Consider the following 15,667-nt stretch of genomic DNA (forward strand, 5'->3'; position numbering starts at 1 on the left):
CTAGAGCCTCTGCACCCAGCAGGCTTGCTGCAGGTGAGACCCCAGCCTATGTGCGACAGGCTGTGCTGGGCCCACCCTCCATGTGGGACAGGTAGGGTGTGGACAACCACTGGGCTGGCTGCATACTGAGGTGTCGGGTCTGTGGTCTAAGATGCAATGCAAGAGCAGAAACAATTTCAACTGGAAGGGACTTGAAGAACGGTCTCATTAAATCCTATTTCCACTGAGAAGAGTGAGATGGAAAGAGGGAATGGGACACAGCAAGGCTTAGATAGCAGCTCTGCTGACTTGTAGGCTATGGGGTACCTCCCGGGGCTGACTGCAGCGATGACTCTCCACTTGCCCTTGCCCCTAAGGAACCAGGGCCCAGTGTTTCATTGACATGTTGACGGCCACAAAGCTAAAGCATATGAGAGCTGAGATTGGACCAGGCTGTCCTGTCTCTGGTCCAGTGTTTTCTCACTATAGCGCTCTGAATGCTTGACCAGTCATTCTAGCAAGCCTTCAGGTAAGTAGAGAAGGATCGACCCAGTCGGCTTCCCCTGAGCCTTCCCACAGTCGCTCGGTATCCCAGCAGAACTGAGTGGTAGTGTGAACTTCTGTGCTGGGCAGAGACCACAGGGCTGGGCCAGGGAATAGAATGGGCGCTGGCTTTCTCTAGAGCAGCAGGAGAGAGAGGAAACCAGGGAAGCCAAGCATTTGCTAGAGACATTTCCTACTTATTAAAATTGATCTGGTTTTTGCTAGTTTTCTTTATCTTGACGAGTCTCTGACAGCATCTGTCTCTAACGGTGATGATCTCAACTGCTCTGGAGAACCACCCCCAGCCTGCCCTGCTGGTCTTCAGGGGCCACGCCTAGAGGCATATTTGATGCTGCCGGGGCAGGGGCAAGCTTTACACTAACATGGGAGCACAGTGCTGGAAGGCAGTGGGATGAGATGCTTCCGTCACAGGCAAGAGCTGAGACCTTATCACCTGCTTAGCCTGCAGAGCCTCTGGATGGCAGGTTTAAGAATGTCACACACAACTCCCAGTCCTCACTCCAGCCCTGCTCACCCGTGTTCTTGGTGGTCACCCCATCTTTCTGTGTCCCGTTTGCTTCAGTCATAGAATGGGGTCCTCATTGCAGGTCCTCTCGGGATGTTTGCCTGCGGAGTGCCAGGCTGGGCTGGGAATGCCGGGTAGGGGACAGATGACTTTCTTTCAGAACTGGAGCAAGGTGCCTGTGAGAACTGATTGGGTCAACACGACTTGGGAATTAGCCTTTCTCAGTTTGGGTGGATAAGAGCTGGGAGCCACTGTGCCCATGCTCTATCACTCTCATTAACCCTTGCACACAAGAGCAGGTTTAATGCCACCTATGGATCTAGAAGTAGAGACAATGGTTCCCACCAGTCATCTTTTTTTAAGATTTTTTTTCTTTTTTTGATGTGGACCATTTTTAAAGCCTTTATTGAATTTGTTACAATATTGCTTCTGCTTTATGCTTTGGTCTTTTGGCCATAAGGCATGTGGGATCAGCTCCCTGACCAGGGATCGAACCTGCACCCCTGCATTGGAAGGTGCAATCTTAACCACTGGACTGCCCCCTCACCAGTGATCTATGTTGCAGCCTGCTGGAATGTCTCAGTCCCCTGAACATATCTGCGTTTTTTACCTGAGGCTGCAGCCCTGAGGTTGGAGGCTGGCAGGCAGTCTGCCTGCAGCAGAGGGAAGATCCTCCAAGAAGCTCAGTGATCAGTGACCTGTGTCTCAGCGTTCATCCTCATACCACTAAGTAGTCAGGGCTGGATCTTCCTTGAGGTCTTGGAGAAGGGTCTCTCTTTCCAGAGTGGGCACAGGTCAGAGCAGGCCTTGGCTCTGTCTTCACAGCAAAGCTGAGAAAGTGACACAGGACCCTGAAGCCTGCAGATGCAGCCTGGCTTAGGATGTGTACTAAGAGAAAAGTAAATTAAACCCTGTGGAGGTCGAGGTCTTTTGAGGGGAGACCAAGACTCAGACACAGTGGCTCAGAGACGGTAACTTCAGACACCACGTTAGTGGTGCGTCACGTTCATGTTGAACAATTCAGGTCAGTCTCGGGGATGGTGTCTCTGGATGGTGCATATGGCCTCTTGAGGTGCATTGGTGTGCTAACCTGGCTCATCCCTAAATGCCCCGTGTACTTTTAACTCAGTTTAAAGTAACTTTACAGGAACCCTGGTGGTCCAGTGGTTAGGATCCTAAGCTTCCACTGCAAGGGACATGTGTTCGATCCCTGATGGGGAACTGAGATCTGAAAGCTGTGCAGTATGACCTAATAAGAGTAATTAATAAATAATAAATAAATAAAAGTAATTTTGTTACAATGGGAAATATATAAAGAGACTATAACAAAAAAATGTATACTTGGTCCATCTTGAGTTGTGTTAATGTCAGATTGAGAGTGAGAGCTAGGTTTCCAGCTTGCCAGGTTCAACCATGTTCCCACCTGTTGGGGAGGGGAGGGGTGTGCAGAGCACCCTGGAACCAGGGTGTCCTCATGCTTGCTTAGGCGCCATCACAGTCCTAGTCACGCCTGCTCTAGTCCAGTTGTCACCGGCAGCCAAGAATGAGAACCCGGATGCCCTTTCCTGCAGACTGGCTCCGACTGAACTCCTCTGTTGACCAGCCCTTCCTCATCTCTTGGCCCTGGGTGGGCTAGAGGGCTCCTTGGTGAAGAGGTTGGTCACTGCTGGTGTTGGGGCAGGAACAGGCAGTAACTAGTAACCTGCTTCCCACCTGAATTTGATTCTGGGCACTAATGTCATTTCTCCTAAGACCCAGGGTGGAAGCAGCAGGGTCAGAGTCCCAGGTGCAAAGGCGTGAGTCCTGTGATCTCTTGCTAGTAGGGGTGCCACCCACTTCCACGAGAAGGGGCTCAGGGAACAGCACTGAGCAGCAGCGTTTCCCTCTTGCTTTGTGAACTGCAGATCGCCCCAGCAGAAGGCCCAGACGTCAGTGAAAGGATGGTCATCATCACCGGCCCACCTGAAGCTCAGTTCAAGGTCAGTGCCAAGAGCCCCCTCAGTCCTGAGCGCAGGGCTGCCTGTTGGGGGCGCTGAGGACCTTTAGCAAGTGCAGCTACCCCAGAGGCAGCTTCAGGCTCTTCTTTGGAGGCTCCATCCTATCTCCATTTCTCTTCCTGCAAGTCTCCGACCCACCCTATCTTCCCCACCTCCGGGCTGTGCCCTCTACACGGAGCCCTGCTTACCTTCTCTCCTGTGAAAAGTGGACTGTCAGTGCCCAGTTCAGATGGCATCCCCTTGGGAACATCTCTGATCCCTTGGCCATGGTTTTGAAGATGGAGCATAAACACAGGGTGTGAAGAGAAATAGCAGAGTTTGTTGAAAGGGTTTGGAGGAGTGCATTCCTTTACTTTATATTGGAGTACAGTTTTTTTTCAATGCTATGTTAGTTTCAGGTATTTAGTTATACACATATCCATTCTTTTTCAGGTGGTTTTCCCATGTAGCTTATTACATAATGTTGAGTAGAGTCCCCTGTACTATATAGTAGGTCTTTGTTGACATATGATAATCCCAAGCTCCTAATTTATCCCCCCACCCCTAATTTCCCCCTTGATAACCATGTTTGTTTTTTGTCTGTGAGCCTGTTTCCTTGTTTGGTAAATAAGTTTACTTGTATCACTTTTTTAGATTTCACATATAAGTGATATCATATATTTGTCTGATTTACTTAATATGATAATCTCTAGGTCCATTCATGTTACTACAAATGGTATTTATTCTTTTTTAAATATTTTTTTTAAATGGGCTGAGTAACATCCCACTCTGTGTGTGTGTATCACTTTTGGTTGGAACATTTAATCTGTTTACATTTAAGGTAATTATCAATATGTATGTTCTTATTGCCATTTTGTTAATTGTTTCAGGTTTGATTCTGTCAGTCTTTTTTCTTCCCTTCTGCTTTTGTTCTCTCACAATTTGATGACTATCTTTAGTGTTGCATTTGGACTGTTTTTTGTGTATCTATGATAGATTTTTTGGTTTGCAGTTACCAGGAGGTTTTGACATAGCCATCTTGTTAATATATACAATATTGTTTAATAAAGTTGCTGATCTAATTTCAAATGCCTTTCCAATATCCTGCATTTGTACTCTCTTCGTGATTACTGGTTTTGACGTCATATTTATATATGAATGATTTCCCACCTTTACTGTACTTTTGTCTTTACTGGTGAACTTGCCCATTCATAATTTTCTTGTTTCTAGTTGTGGGCTTTTCCACCTAGGAAAGTTCCTTTAGCATTTGTTATAAAGTAGTGAATTCTCTTAGCTTTTGCTTATCTGTAAAGCTTTTGACTTATTCATTGATTCTGAATGAGAGCCTTGCTGGCTATCCTTTGTTGTAGGTTTTTCCCTTTCATCACTTTATTTTCTCAGGCCATTTCTCTCTCATCTTCCTCTAGAACTCCTATAATGTGAATGCTAGTGCACTTAATGTTGCCCCAGAGGTCTCTTAGACTTGCTCATTTCATTCTTTATTCTGTTCCACAGTGTGATTTTCACCAATCTGTCTCCCAACTCACTTATTCATTCTTCTGCCTCCTTTATTCTGTTATTGATTCCTTCTAGTATATTTTTCATTTCAGTTATTATATTGTTCATCTCTGTGCTATTGTTCATCTTCTAGCTCTTTGTTAAACAAACACTTCCAAAATCTTAGGTCATTCTTTACTATCATTATTTTTAATTTTTTCAGGTAGATTCAGTTCAGTCGCTCAGTCGTGTCCGACTCTTTGTGACCCCATGGACTACAGTACACCAGGCTTCCCTGTCGATCACCAACTCCTGGAGCTTACTCAAATTCTTGTCCATTGAGTCGGTGATGCCATCTAACCATCTCGTCCTCTATCGTCGCCTTCTCCTCCCACCTTCAATCATTCCCAGCATCAGGGTCTTTTCAAATGAGTCAGTTCTTTGCATCAGGTGGCCAAAGTATTGGAGTACTTAGAGCTTCAGCATCAGTCCTTCCAGTGAATATTCAGGACTAATTTCCTTTAGGATGGACTGGTTTAATCTCCTTGCAATCCAAGGGACTCTCAAGAGTCTTCTCCAACACCACAATTCAAAAGCATCAATTCTTCAGCGCTCAGCTTTTTTTTTATAGTCCAACTCTCACATCCATACATGACTGGTTCATCGCAGCACTGTTTATAATAGCCAGGACATACATGACTACTGGAAAAACCAAAGCTTTGACTAGATGGACCTTTGTTGGCAAAGTGATGTGTCTGCTTTTTAATATGCGGTCTAGGTTAGTCATAACTTTTCTTCCAAGGAGCAAGTGTCTCTTACTTTCATGGCTGCAGTCACCATCTGCAGTGATTTTGGAGCCCCCCAAAATAAAGTCTGACACTGTTTCCATTGTTTCCCCATTTATTTGCCATGAAGTGATGGGACCATATGCCATGATCTTAGTTTACTGAATGTTGAGTTTTAAGCCAACCTTTTCACTGTCCTCTTTCACTTTCATCAAGAAGTTCTTTAGTTCTTCTTCACTTTCTGCCATAAGGGTGGTGTCATCTGCGTATCTGAGGTTATTGATATTCCTCCCAGCAATCTTGATTCCAGCTTGTGCTTCTTCCAGCCCAGCATGTCTCATGATGTACTCTGCATAGAAGTTAAATAAGCAGGGTGACAATATACAGCCTTGACGTACTCCTTTTCCTATTTGGAACCAGTCTGTTGTTCCATGTCCAGTTCTAACTGTTGCTTCCTGACCTGCATACAGGTTTCTCAAGAGGCAGGTCAGGTGGTCTGGTATTCCCATCCCTTTCAGAATTTTCCACAGTTTATTGTAATCCATACAGTCAAAGGCTTTGGCACAGTCAAGAAAGCAGAAATAGATGTCTTTCTGGAACTCTCTTGCTTTTTTAATGATCCAACAGATGTTGGCAATTTGATCTCTGGTTCCTCTGCCTTTTCTAAATCCAGTTTGAACATCTGGAAGTTCACAGTTCACATACTGTTGAAGCCTGTTTTGGAGAATTGTGAGCATTACTTTGCTAGCGTGTTTGCCATAGTTTGAGCATTCTTGGCATTGCCTTTCTTAGGGATTGGAATGAAAACTAACCTTTTCCAGTCCTGTAGCCACTGTTGAATTTTTCAAATTTGCTGGCATATTGAGTGCAGCACTTTCACGGCATCATCTTTTAGGGTTTGTAATAGCTCAACTGGAATTCCATCACCTCCACTAGATTTGTTCATAGTGATGCTTCCTTAGGCCCACGTGACTTCACATTCCAGGAGGTCTGGCTCTAGGTGAGTGATCACACCGTCATGATTATCTGAGTCGTGAAGATCTTTTTTGTATAGTTCTTCTGTGTATTCCTGCCACCTCTTCTTAATATCTTCTGCTTCTCTTAGGTCCATACCATTTCTGTCCTTTATTGAGCCCATCTTTACATGAAATGTTCCCTTGGTATCTCTAATTTTCTTGAAGAGATCTCTAGTCTTTCCCATTCTATTGTTTTCCTCTATTTCTTTGCATTGATCGCTGAGGAAGGCTTTCTATCTCTCCTTGCTATTCTTTGGAACTCTGCATTCAAATGGGTGTATCTTTCCTTTTCTCCCTTGCCTTTCACTTCTCTTCTTTTCACAGCTATTTGTCCATTTCGCCTTTTTGCACTTCTTTTTCTTGGGGATGATCTTGATCCCTTCCTCCTGTACAATGTTACAAACCTCCGTCCATAATTCTTCAGGCACTCTATCAGATCTAATCCCTTGAATCTATTTGTCACTTACACTGTATAATCTTAAGGGATTTGATTTAGGTCATACCTGAATGGTCTAGTGGTTTTCCCTGCTTTCTTCAATTTCAGTCTGAATTTGGCAATCAGCAGTTCATGGTCTGAGCCACAGTCAGCTCCTGGTCTTGTTTTTGCTGACTATATAGAGCTTCTCCGTCTTTGCCTGCAAAGAATATCATCAGTCTGATTTCGGTGTTGACCACCTGATGATGGCCATGTGTAGTCTCTTCTCTACCTTCAGGTAGATTGCCTATCTCGGTATCATTTAGTTTTCTTCTGGGGTTTTATCTTGTTCCTTCATCTGGAGCATACTTCTGTGCTGTCTCACTTTGTGTTTGTGGTCTCCCTTCTGTAGGCTCTGGATTGTAGTTCTTGCTTGTCATGTCTGCCCCTTGGTGGGTGAGGTTGGTTCAGGGGTTTGTACAGGCTTCCCGGTGGCAGTGACTGGTGCCTGCCAGCTGGTGGATGGGGCTGGCTCTTGTCCCTCTTGTGGGCAGGGCCATGTCAAAGGGCATGTCTTGAGGTGCCTGTGGACTCAGGACAGCTTTAGGCATTGTGCTGGTTGATTGCTGGGGCTGTGTTCCCACCCTGTTGGTTGGCCTGAAGCATCCCCAGCACTGGAGCTTGCAGGCTATTGGGTGGGGCCAGGTCTCAGTACCAAATGGTGACCTCCAGGAGAGCTCACGTTGAGGAATATTCCCTGGGACCTCCGCTGCCAGTGTCCTTGCCCCACAGTGGGCCACAGCCAATCCCCGCCTCCCCAGGAGACTCTCCAAAACCTACAAGTAGGCCTGACTCGCTCCTGTAGAGTCACTGCTTTGCCTTGGGTCCCAGGGCACATGAACCCTTGTGTGCACCCTCCAAGAGTGGAGTCTCTGCTTCCCTCAGTCCTGTGGCACTCCTGCACTCAAGTGCCTCTGGCCCTTCAAGCCAAATGCTACGAAGACTCCTCCTTGGGATGCCAGACGCCCAGGCTGGGGAGCCTGGCATGGGGCTCAGAACTCTCCCCTGGGAGAGTCTCTGCAGTATAATTCGTTTCCAGTTTGTGGGTGGCCTGGTGGGTATGGGATTTGATTATATTGTGACAGCACCCTTCCTGCCATCTTGTTGTGGCTTCTTTGTTTTCGGATGCAGATTATCTTTTTGGAAAGGTTCCAGTCTTTTTGTTGATGGTTGTTCAGCAGTTGGTTGTGATTTTGGTGTTTTCGTGAGCGGAGGTGAGCTCAAGTCCTTCTGTTAATACTCTGCCAGCTGTCTCCCTTCTCCTGCAGTATTTTGTTTTTACCTTTTCACCCTTTCCTATAATTATAGGAAAATTATAAATTCAGTTTTCTAAAAGAAACATATTTATAAAAATATAATTATTAATAATATTTAAAATGTGTCTGAGAAAAAAACACATGTATAAATGTTCAAGGACAATAATCCTTCAACTCATGATGGATAAGCAAAATGTGGTATAACGACATAATAGGATATCAGTCAGCCATGAAAAGAGTGAAATTCTGACACACACTACATCATAGGTGAACCTAGAAAACATTCCACCCAGTGAGAGAAAGAAGACACAGCAGGCCACATATGGTATATTCCATTTATGTGAAACATCAGAAAAGGGAAATCCATACAGACAGAAGTAGTTTAATGGTTGCCAGGGACTAGAGAGGAGGAACTGGGACTGTCTGCTAATAGGTACAGGTTTTATCTGGGGGAATGGGATAGAAACATTCTGAAGAGTGGTGGTGGTTACACAACGTAATGAATGTCCTAAAAACCACTGGATTGTACACTTGAAAGTGCAGAATTTTAGGTTATGTAAGTTATATCTCAGTTTTTTTTAATCCTTTTAGGGATTTCCCTGGCAGTCCAATGGTTAAGACTCTATGTTTCCACTGCAAGGGGTACAGGTTTGACCCCTGGTCAGGAAACTAAAATCCCATATGTTGAGCAGTGCAACCATTAAATAAATAAATACTTTTTAAGTTCTTCAAATTTTAAAAAGAACAATAAGCTCTTGACTACACTACCTCTATCAAAAAGCAAATTCTGTCACCACCACCCTTGCCCCCATCCTTTAATAACAGACTTATGAACATACTGTGGGTGGGAGGAAGTTAAGAATTCCCTGAATAAATTCATTCAAGCAAATATTTATAGGTGCTCAGGATACAAAGACTACAGGTAGTTCCACCCTGTCCCTACACACAGAAAGCTCCCTGTGCGATCGTGTGCAAACCTGAAGACACAGGAGTGTCTATGCATGTCTGCAAGGTGCACTTGGGTGTGGAAGGCGTGTGCCCACCGGGTCTGAGCCAGCTGAGCAGGCCCTGGTGAGCATGGGGCCGGGGTTGTGCCATGCCTTGGACTCACCAGTTCCCACAGCAGTGCTGCTAAAGCAGTTTGACATGTCTTGCTCTCTCAGGCCCAGGGGCGGATCTTTGGGAAACTGAAAGAAGAAAACTTCTTTAACCCCAAAGAGGAGGTGAAGCTGGAAGCCCACATCCGAGTGCCCTCCTCTACAGCCGGCCGTGTGATCGGCAAGGGCGGCAAAACCGTGAGTGTGCTCTGAGCTGGCTTCGTCTCCTGGCCCGACTTCCCTCAGACCCCCACCCCTGACTCTGCTAGGACAAAAACGTAATCAGCATCATCCGGAGCTGAGGGCCTCAGATTCACAGTGCTAAGCCAGACCCCGAAAAACCAGGGTCCTGAGTCCAGACAAGCTGCATCTAGGCTATGAGCTGGGAAGTGAAGACAGGGAGCCACCTCCTGCCCCTGGAAACCCACACACACAGCAGCAGGAAAGAATAGGAACCAGAGTTCCACCCAGGTCCTTGGACATGCCTTGGAGATACTGCAATGATGCGAGTCACATGTTTTTTGGTTTCTTCCTCCACAGGTGAATGAACTGCAGAACTTAACCAGTGCAGAAGTCATCGTGCCTCGTGACCAAACACCAGATGAAAATGAGGAAGTGATTGTCAGAATTATCGGGCATTTCTTTGCCAGTCAGGTACCTGTGCTGTGAGCGTCCAGTCTCTCCTGCTAGTCTCTTGTCAAGTCTCTAAGCTCTTGGTGACCTGTCGGGTGGCCCCAGGCCCTGCGCACACCCCTGCCCTGACCCCCCATGCAGATGGAACAGGGCAGGGGCGACCGTTCCTCAGCTTACTGTTGCTCTCCCGGCTCTGCTAGAGGAGGCTGAGGAAGGGCATAGAGCTTTGGAACCAAGTGAGTACAGTTCAGCCTCTCAAATGCTGGACTGCAAGCTCTGGCGTTCCCTCATCCTCCTGACCAGGCCTCAGTCACAGCCTTTCCCTGCCGGGAGTCACTTACCAGGAAGGGTCACCCTTGGACCCTGAGGACCAGCCTGGGTGCCACAATGACACTATTACAGGTTAAACGCTCATCCTAGGAAACCCGTGTTTCTCTTTCCTCGCCTCTGCTGCACGACACCCCTCATTAAGACTCAGAGCTCCGCACAGCTGCTGCTTGTCCAGTCAGAAGGGCCAGCCCCTCAGCATCATGTGACCTGGTTCTTTCCAATGCTTTGTTATGGATGGGGTAGGGGTGGGACAAAGCAGAGTCCAGTCCCCATCCTGAAGGAGCAGTGGCAGTCTCCACTGACTCGGCAGGTGTGTCTGGGTGTTAGCCCATGTTCCCAATGCCATGCTTTGCCAGGCCCTGTGATCCACGGGCACCCTGAGACTCATACAGTCACCAGCCACACCGCCCCTGTGGCTCTCCCCTCCCAGCCCTGGGCACAGGTCTCAATGGCAGCGCTCTCCCTGCAAAAGAGCACCAGGGTGGGTGAGAGGGCAGGTGTGGGTTCAGGTGTTTTCTCCACTTGTTCAGGGTGGAGTTAGTGTCTGGGCCAGTTTCTCACTTTCTCCCCATGCCATTGACTGTCATATCCCCGCTATACACCACACTCTAGGAAGGCAGCGGGGTGGGGGGCAGCATTGGACACTGGAGTGAGTGTAGCTAGGAGGGACGATGCTGTCTGACCTCTGCAGAGTCCTGAGTCACTGATGCCCTGGTTGTGGTTCCTGGGATCCCACTTTCTTACCTTCCACCTAGCAGCCTTGGGGTGGGGGTGGGGAACTCTGCCACTTTACTGCAGTAGAGTCCAGATGACACTTTCCCACTCTCCCACTCCCCTCTGCCTGTCCTCAGAACTGGGTTCCTTTTCTCCCCCCACCCCCCTCCTCTCCCTTGCTGCAGACTGCACAGCGCAAGATCAGGGAAATTGTACAGCAGGTGAAGCAGCAGGAGCAGAAATATCCTCAGGGAGTCGCCTCACAGCGCAGCAAGTGAGGCTCCCACAGGCACCAGCAAACAACGGATGAATGTAGCCCTTCCAACACCTGACAGAATGAGACCAAACACAGCCAGCCAGATCGGGAGCAAACCAAAGACCATCCTGAGGAATGAGAAGTCTGCGGAGGCGCCAGGGGCTCTGCAGAGGCCCTGAGAATCCGGGGGGCAGGAAGGGAGGCGGGAGGGCAGCTGTGTCGAGGCCCAGCCTCCCGCCTCCCCCCGGGGCCTCTGCAGGCTTCCCAGCCATCCACTTCACCATCCACTCGGATCTCTCAACTCCCACCACGCTATCCCTTTTAGTTGAACTAACATAGGTGAACGTGTTCAAATCAAAGCAAAATTCACACCCTTTTCTTTTTGTGGAAAATTGTCTCTGTACATGTATGTACATATTAGAAGGGAAAGATGTTAAGATATGTGGCCTGTGGGTTACACAGGGTGCCTGCGGCGTTAATATATTTTAGAAATAATATATCAAATAACTCAACTAACTCCAATTTTTTTTAATCAATTATTAATTCTTTTTTCTTTTTCAAGAGAAAGCAGGCTTTTCTAGACTTTAAAGAATAAAGTCATCCTCTGGGAGGTCTAATGGTTTAGTAAGGAACTTCAAGGCCACCCACACAAAATTCACCTGGAGGGAAATCTCATCGAAAGGACACTCACAGCAGTTCTGGATCACCTGTGTATGTCAACAGAAGGGATACCGTCTCTCTGAAGAGGAAACTCTGTCTCTCTTCATCCCTGTCTAACTCTCACACCCATTTCTCTTTGCTTCACAGGTTTTAAACTGGTTTTTGCATACTGCTATATAATTCTCTGTCTCTCTCTGTTTATCTCTTCCCCCATCCCCTCTCCCTCCCCGTCTTCTCCATCCCCATTCTTTTTAATTCCCCTCATCCCTCTGTCTCAATTCCCATATCTACGCACCCCCCAGGCAAAGCAGTGCTCTGAGTATCACATCACACAAAAGGAACAAAAGCGAAACACACAAACCAGCCTCAACTTACACTTGGTTACTCAAAAGAACAAGAGTCAATGGTACTTGTCCTAGCATTTTGGAAGAGGAAAACAGGAACCCATCAAACCAACCAAACAAACAAAAGAAAAATTCCACAAAGAAAGAATGTATTTTGTCTTTTTACATTTTGGTGTATAAGCCATCAATATTCAGCGAAATGATTTCTTTCTTTTTAAAAAATATGGAGGAAAATAGCAATTTACACGAGGTCGTTGGCCCAGGGCGTTAAATTTACAGATTTTTTTAACGAGAAAAACACACAAAAAAAGCTACCTCAGGTGTTTTTTACCTCAGCACCTTGCTCTTGTGTTTCCCTTAGAGATTTTGTAAAACTGATAGTTGGAGCATTTTTTTATTTTTTTAATAAAAATGAGTTGGAAAAAAAAATATCAACTGCCAGCCTGGAGAAGGTGACAGTCCAAGTGTGCAACAACTGTTCTGAATTGTCTTCCGCTAGCCAAGAACCTATATGGCCTTCTTTTGGACAAACCTTGAAAATGTTTATTAAAAAAAAAAATGACAAAGAAAAACAGAGAGAGAAAATATTGGAGATGTCCTGAATTTCAATAGGGTACGCGCCATTAGGGCTTTTTGCGCTAAAGGATGAACATGTACTGGTTTATGTGAACAAGCCATTTTACCACCAGACTGCAATGCCAGTTTCCTCTACTGCAAACAGTGTTCTGTGACAAAAACAAAAACAAAAAAAAAAAGAAATATATCCAGCTAACCAGATCCTGGTGTCCGTCTCTTATTTTACTAAGTATCGCCCATCCCCAGGCATCAGCTGAGTTCTGCCTGAGGGGACTGTGGGGCAACGGGTGGCATGTGCCGTCAGGACTGGGAAACTACACTGAGGAGGCCGGCTTCTGCAGGCCCGTCTCAGGGAGAAGCTACACTAGGTCAGTGGTGTTCAGACTGTGCTCCTCAGACCAGCAGCATCAGTATCACCTGGGAACTTGAAAATGCAGACTCTTGGGGTCCACCTTGAGTCAGAAATTCTGAGGGTGGACAGTGGGTGTTTCAGGGAGCTCTCTGGGTGACGCCAATGTGCACTGAAGTTTGAAAACCACAGAACTAGAGGGCTGGATACTGACTGTGTAGTAACTATGTAAGGCCAACCCCATCCTAAAGAAACTTTTAAGCCTGGACAGGGAAAGGGCTTATTTTTGTGTGAGGGAAAGGAAGAGAGACAACATGCCTGGCAACGGAAAGGACACGGTACTTCCTTCACCCCACCCCCCACAGAAGCCCTGTGTTAAGTATTTCAGGAGCTGTGGTGTGTAGGCCTGAACATCCCTTCTGTCCTGCTTACTTTCTCTCCTACTCTGCCTATTCTCTCTGGAGAATCTGGCTTCTTCCAACACGGAGCCATGGAAAGGAAGGATGGAAGAGGCTGTTTGCAAATTAGAAGAGGACTCCAGCACAGAGGGAGAACTTAAGAACATAAGAAAAAAGATCAGTAGAATACTTAGACGTTTGGAGAGGTTTCAACAAAGGAAATGATAAGCCCTAGACAGAAGGCATCTTGACAGGACAGGAAGCAAGGGTGGAAACACTGGACTTCTAAGGGAAGCAGGGGAAAATGGATAACCTGGCATCAACTAGGATGTAAATGACTTGGTGACTGAGTAGACAGAGATGGGATAAGGACTTAAGGAGTATGGAAAGCATCTGGCATAGTCTTATTCATGCACCCTGGGGAGGGACATTCATGTGAACGATGATGAGAGAAGCCCAGAACCTATACTCGACATGCGTTGAAATCTTTCACTGTCTAATTTCAAGCCTAATGGAGATTTCTTTGACCTGCTAATATTTAACAACACTGCTAGTGAATCCCCTGATTACTGTCAGTTGCTGCCTTTTATTTCCTCTCTACATTCCCGTTAAAGTGTTGGTGAATTAAAAACTCGAGACTTACCATATGCGAGTTAATTTTCTATTCTAGTTCACATCAGCCACATAAAGTCACTGTCTTTCTAGAAGCAATGAGTGCTCTTAACAGCTCTTGTTCTGATGATTTGGCCGGCAAGGGTTGAAACCTCATGGAACAAAACAATATTCTAACTTGACTTTGATCTTTCTGTATTCTCTTGTAAAAGCAGGGATTCAGGGTCCCTGGTTTGCTCCCATTTTAGGATCTAATCTCTCTGGGATGTGGCTGACAATAAACAGTGATGAATATCCCCATTTGCCTCTAATAACTTCTGATGATCAGGGCAAACTCTGTAAAACCAAACTCAATCTGATCCCTATCCCAGTTTATCTATAATCTCAACCATTTCCAATATGAAAGACTGCCGGACTTCTGTGACTCCTGAATGTCCCTGATCCTCCAAGAGCTATAAAACTACTTCCAGTCACCCTCACTGAACCTGGCAAAACCCATTCTCAACTCTACATTCACAGCACAGCAGTATTGAGAAAGGACTATTTGGGATAATTTGATCCACATTCCTAATAAGGAGTAGTGTCCTTTAAACTCTTTGCAGTGCCCAGTCACCCAACACTGGGGGAACTGCGCCAGTTATGTCAATGCACAGCCTAGCTGCATAGATCTGTCTTCTGGTGGGAAATCTGCTCACCCTACAACCATCACACGCCAAACCTGCTCCACATTACTTAGGACAACCCCCTAATGCCTGAAGTCAGCTGCCTTGTCCTCCCTTCTCTCAGTTCCTCCAGTCATCCTTCATCTCTAGGACTTGCTTTCTCTCAGCTCTGAAAAATCATACTGTGAAGGAATACAGTCCCCCAGCTCCTGCATCCTACACCCTCGAAAGCCACAGCAACTGCTGATCAGCATGGTAGGCCTTGCTCAGCAAACAGCAAGAAGCTGTGAAGAAAGCTTACTAGAGTGCAGCTTGGCTCTGCTATGGGGCAGGCTAAAGGCAGAAATGGGTGCCCCTTACTTTGTACCAGATCTTTACAGGTCTCATGTTCTCATCAGGAGAAAAAGAGAGCCCAGGCCCAGATATTTGCTCCCTGCTTGCCCAGTACACTAGCTAAATAACTTTGTACACGTCATAGCCTCTTGGAGGCCTGTCTCCTCAACTAAAACAAAAATGTGAACACAACAAAGTCTGATTCTAACTGACGTATAAGAATAGACTTCCAAGTAAAAAATGGCCTCTATTTCTCATTAAACATCAAGAAAGAATAAAACAGACTCACAACAAAACTGCTAAACACCAAAAAGCAAGGGAAATCAACAATAATTACAGGCTTTACAGAATTAGAATGGGAAACCTTCAATGCATGGCATGGTCTAGTTTGACGGAACCACTTCTTAAAAAAAAAAAAAAAAAGGGAAAATGCATACTTGCCATCTCCAAGATGCACCCACCACTTCCCCCTTCCCACTGGATGGAATGCAGATGTGGAGGTGAGAGCCATGCCGGAGCTGGGACAGCCATCTCAAGACACAAAACAAAAGCCCAGTGTCAAGGAAAGCTCCCATAATCATGCCCCTGCTCCAGCAGTGCTCGGCTGCTTAGGTTTAAACTGGTATGTGAGACAGAAATCCTGATCTTTC

General features: G+C 46.3%; 1 protein-coding gene across 4 annotated transcripts in view; it reads left to right on the forward strand.

Moving 5' to 3' along the window:
- The window catches only part of IGF2BP2 (insulin like growth factor 2 mRNA binding protein 2), a 164,719-nt gene extending 151,855 nt beyond the window's left edge, over positions 1-12,864 (forward strand). For 3 of the 4 annotated variants that reach the window (XM_065942743.1, XM_065942747.1, XM_065942744.1), the window contains 4 exons: positions 2,953-3,027; positions 9,217-9,348; positions 9,691-9,804; positions 11,013-12,864. In XM_065942743.1, coding sequence (XP_065798815.1) covers positions 2,953-3,027; positions 9,217-9,348; positions 9,691-9,804; positions 11,013-11,105 — 414 coding nt within the window. In that variant the 3' untranslated portion in view covers positions 11,106-12,864. Of the gene's footprint in view, positions 1-2,952; positions 3,028-4,744; positions 5,533-9,216; positions 9,349-9,690; positions 9,805-11,012 lie in introns of those variants that run through there. The other variant, XM_065942746.1, reaches the window with a different exon arrangement.
- Positions 12,865-15,667: the final 2,803 nt, after the last annotated feature.

The sequence above is a fragment of the Muntiacus reevesi genome, chromosome 8, assembly GCF_963930625.1.
Source record: "Muntiacus reevesi chromosome 8, mMunRee1.1, whole genome shotgun sequence".
In the NCBI taxonomy this organism is placed as follows: domain Eukaryota; kingdom Metazoa; phylum Chordata; class Mammalia; order Artiodactyla; family Cervidae; genus Muntiacus; species Muntiacus reevesi.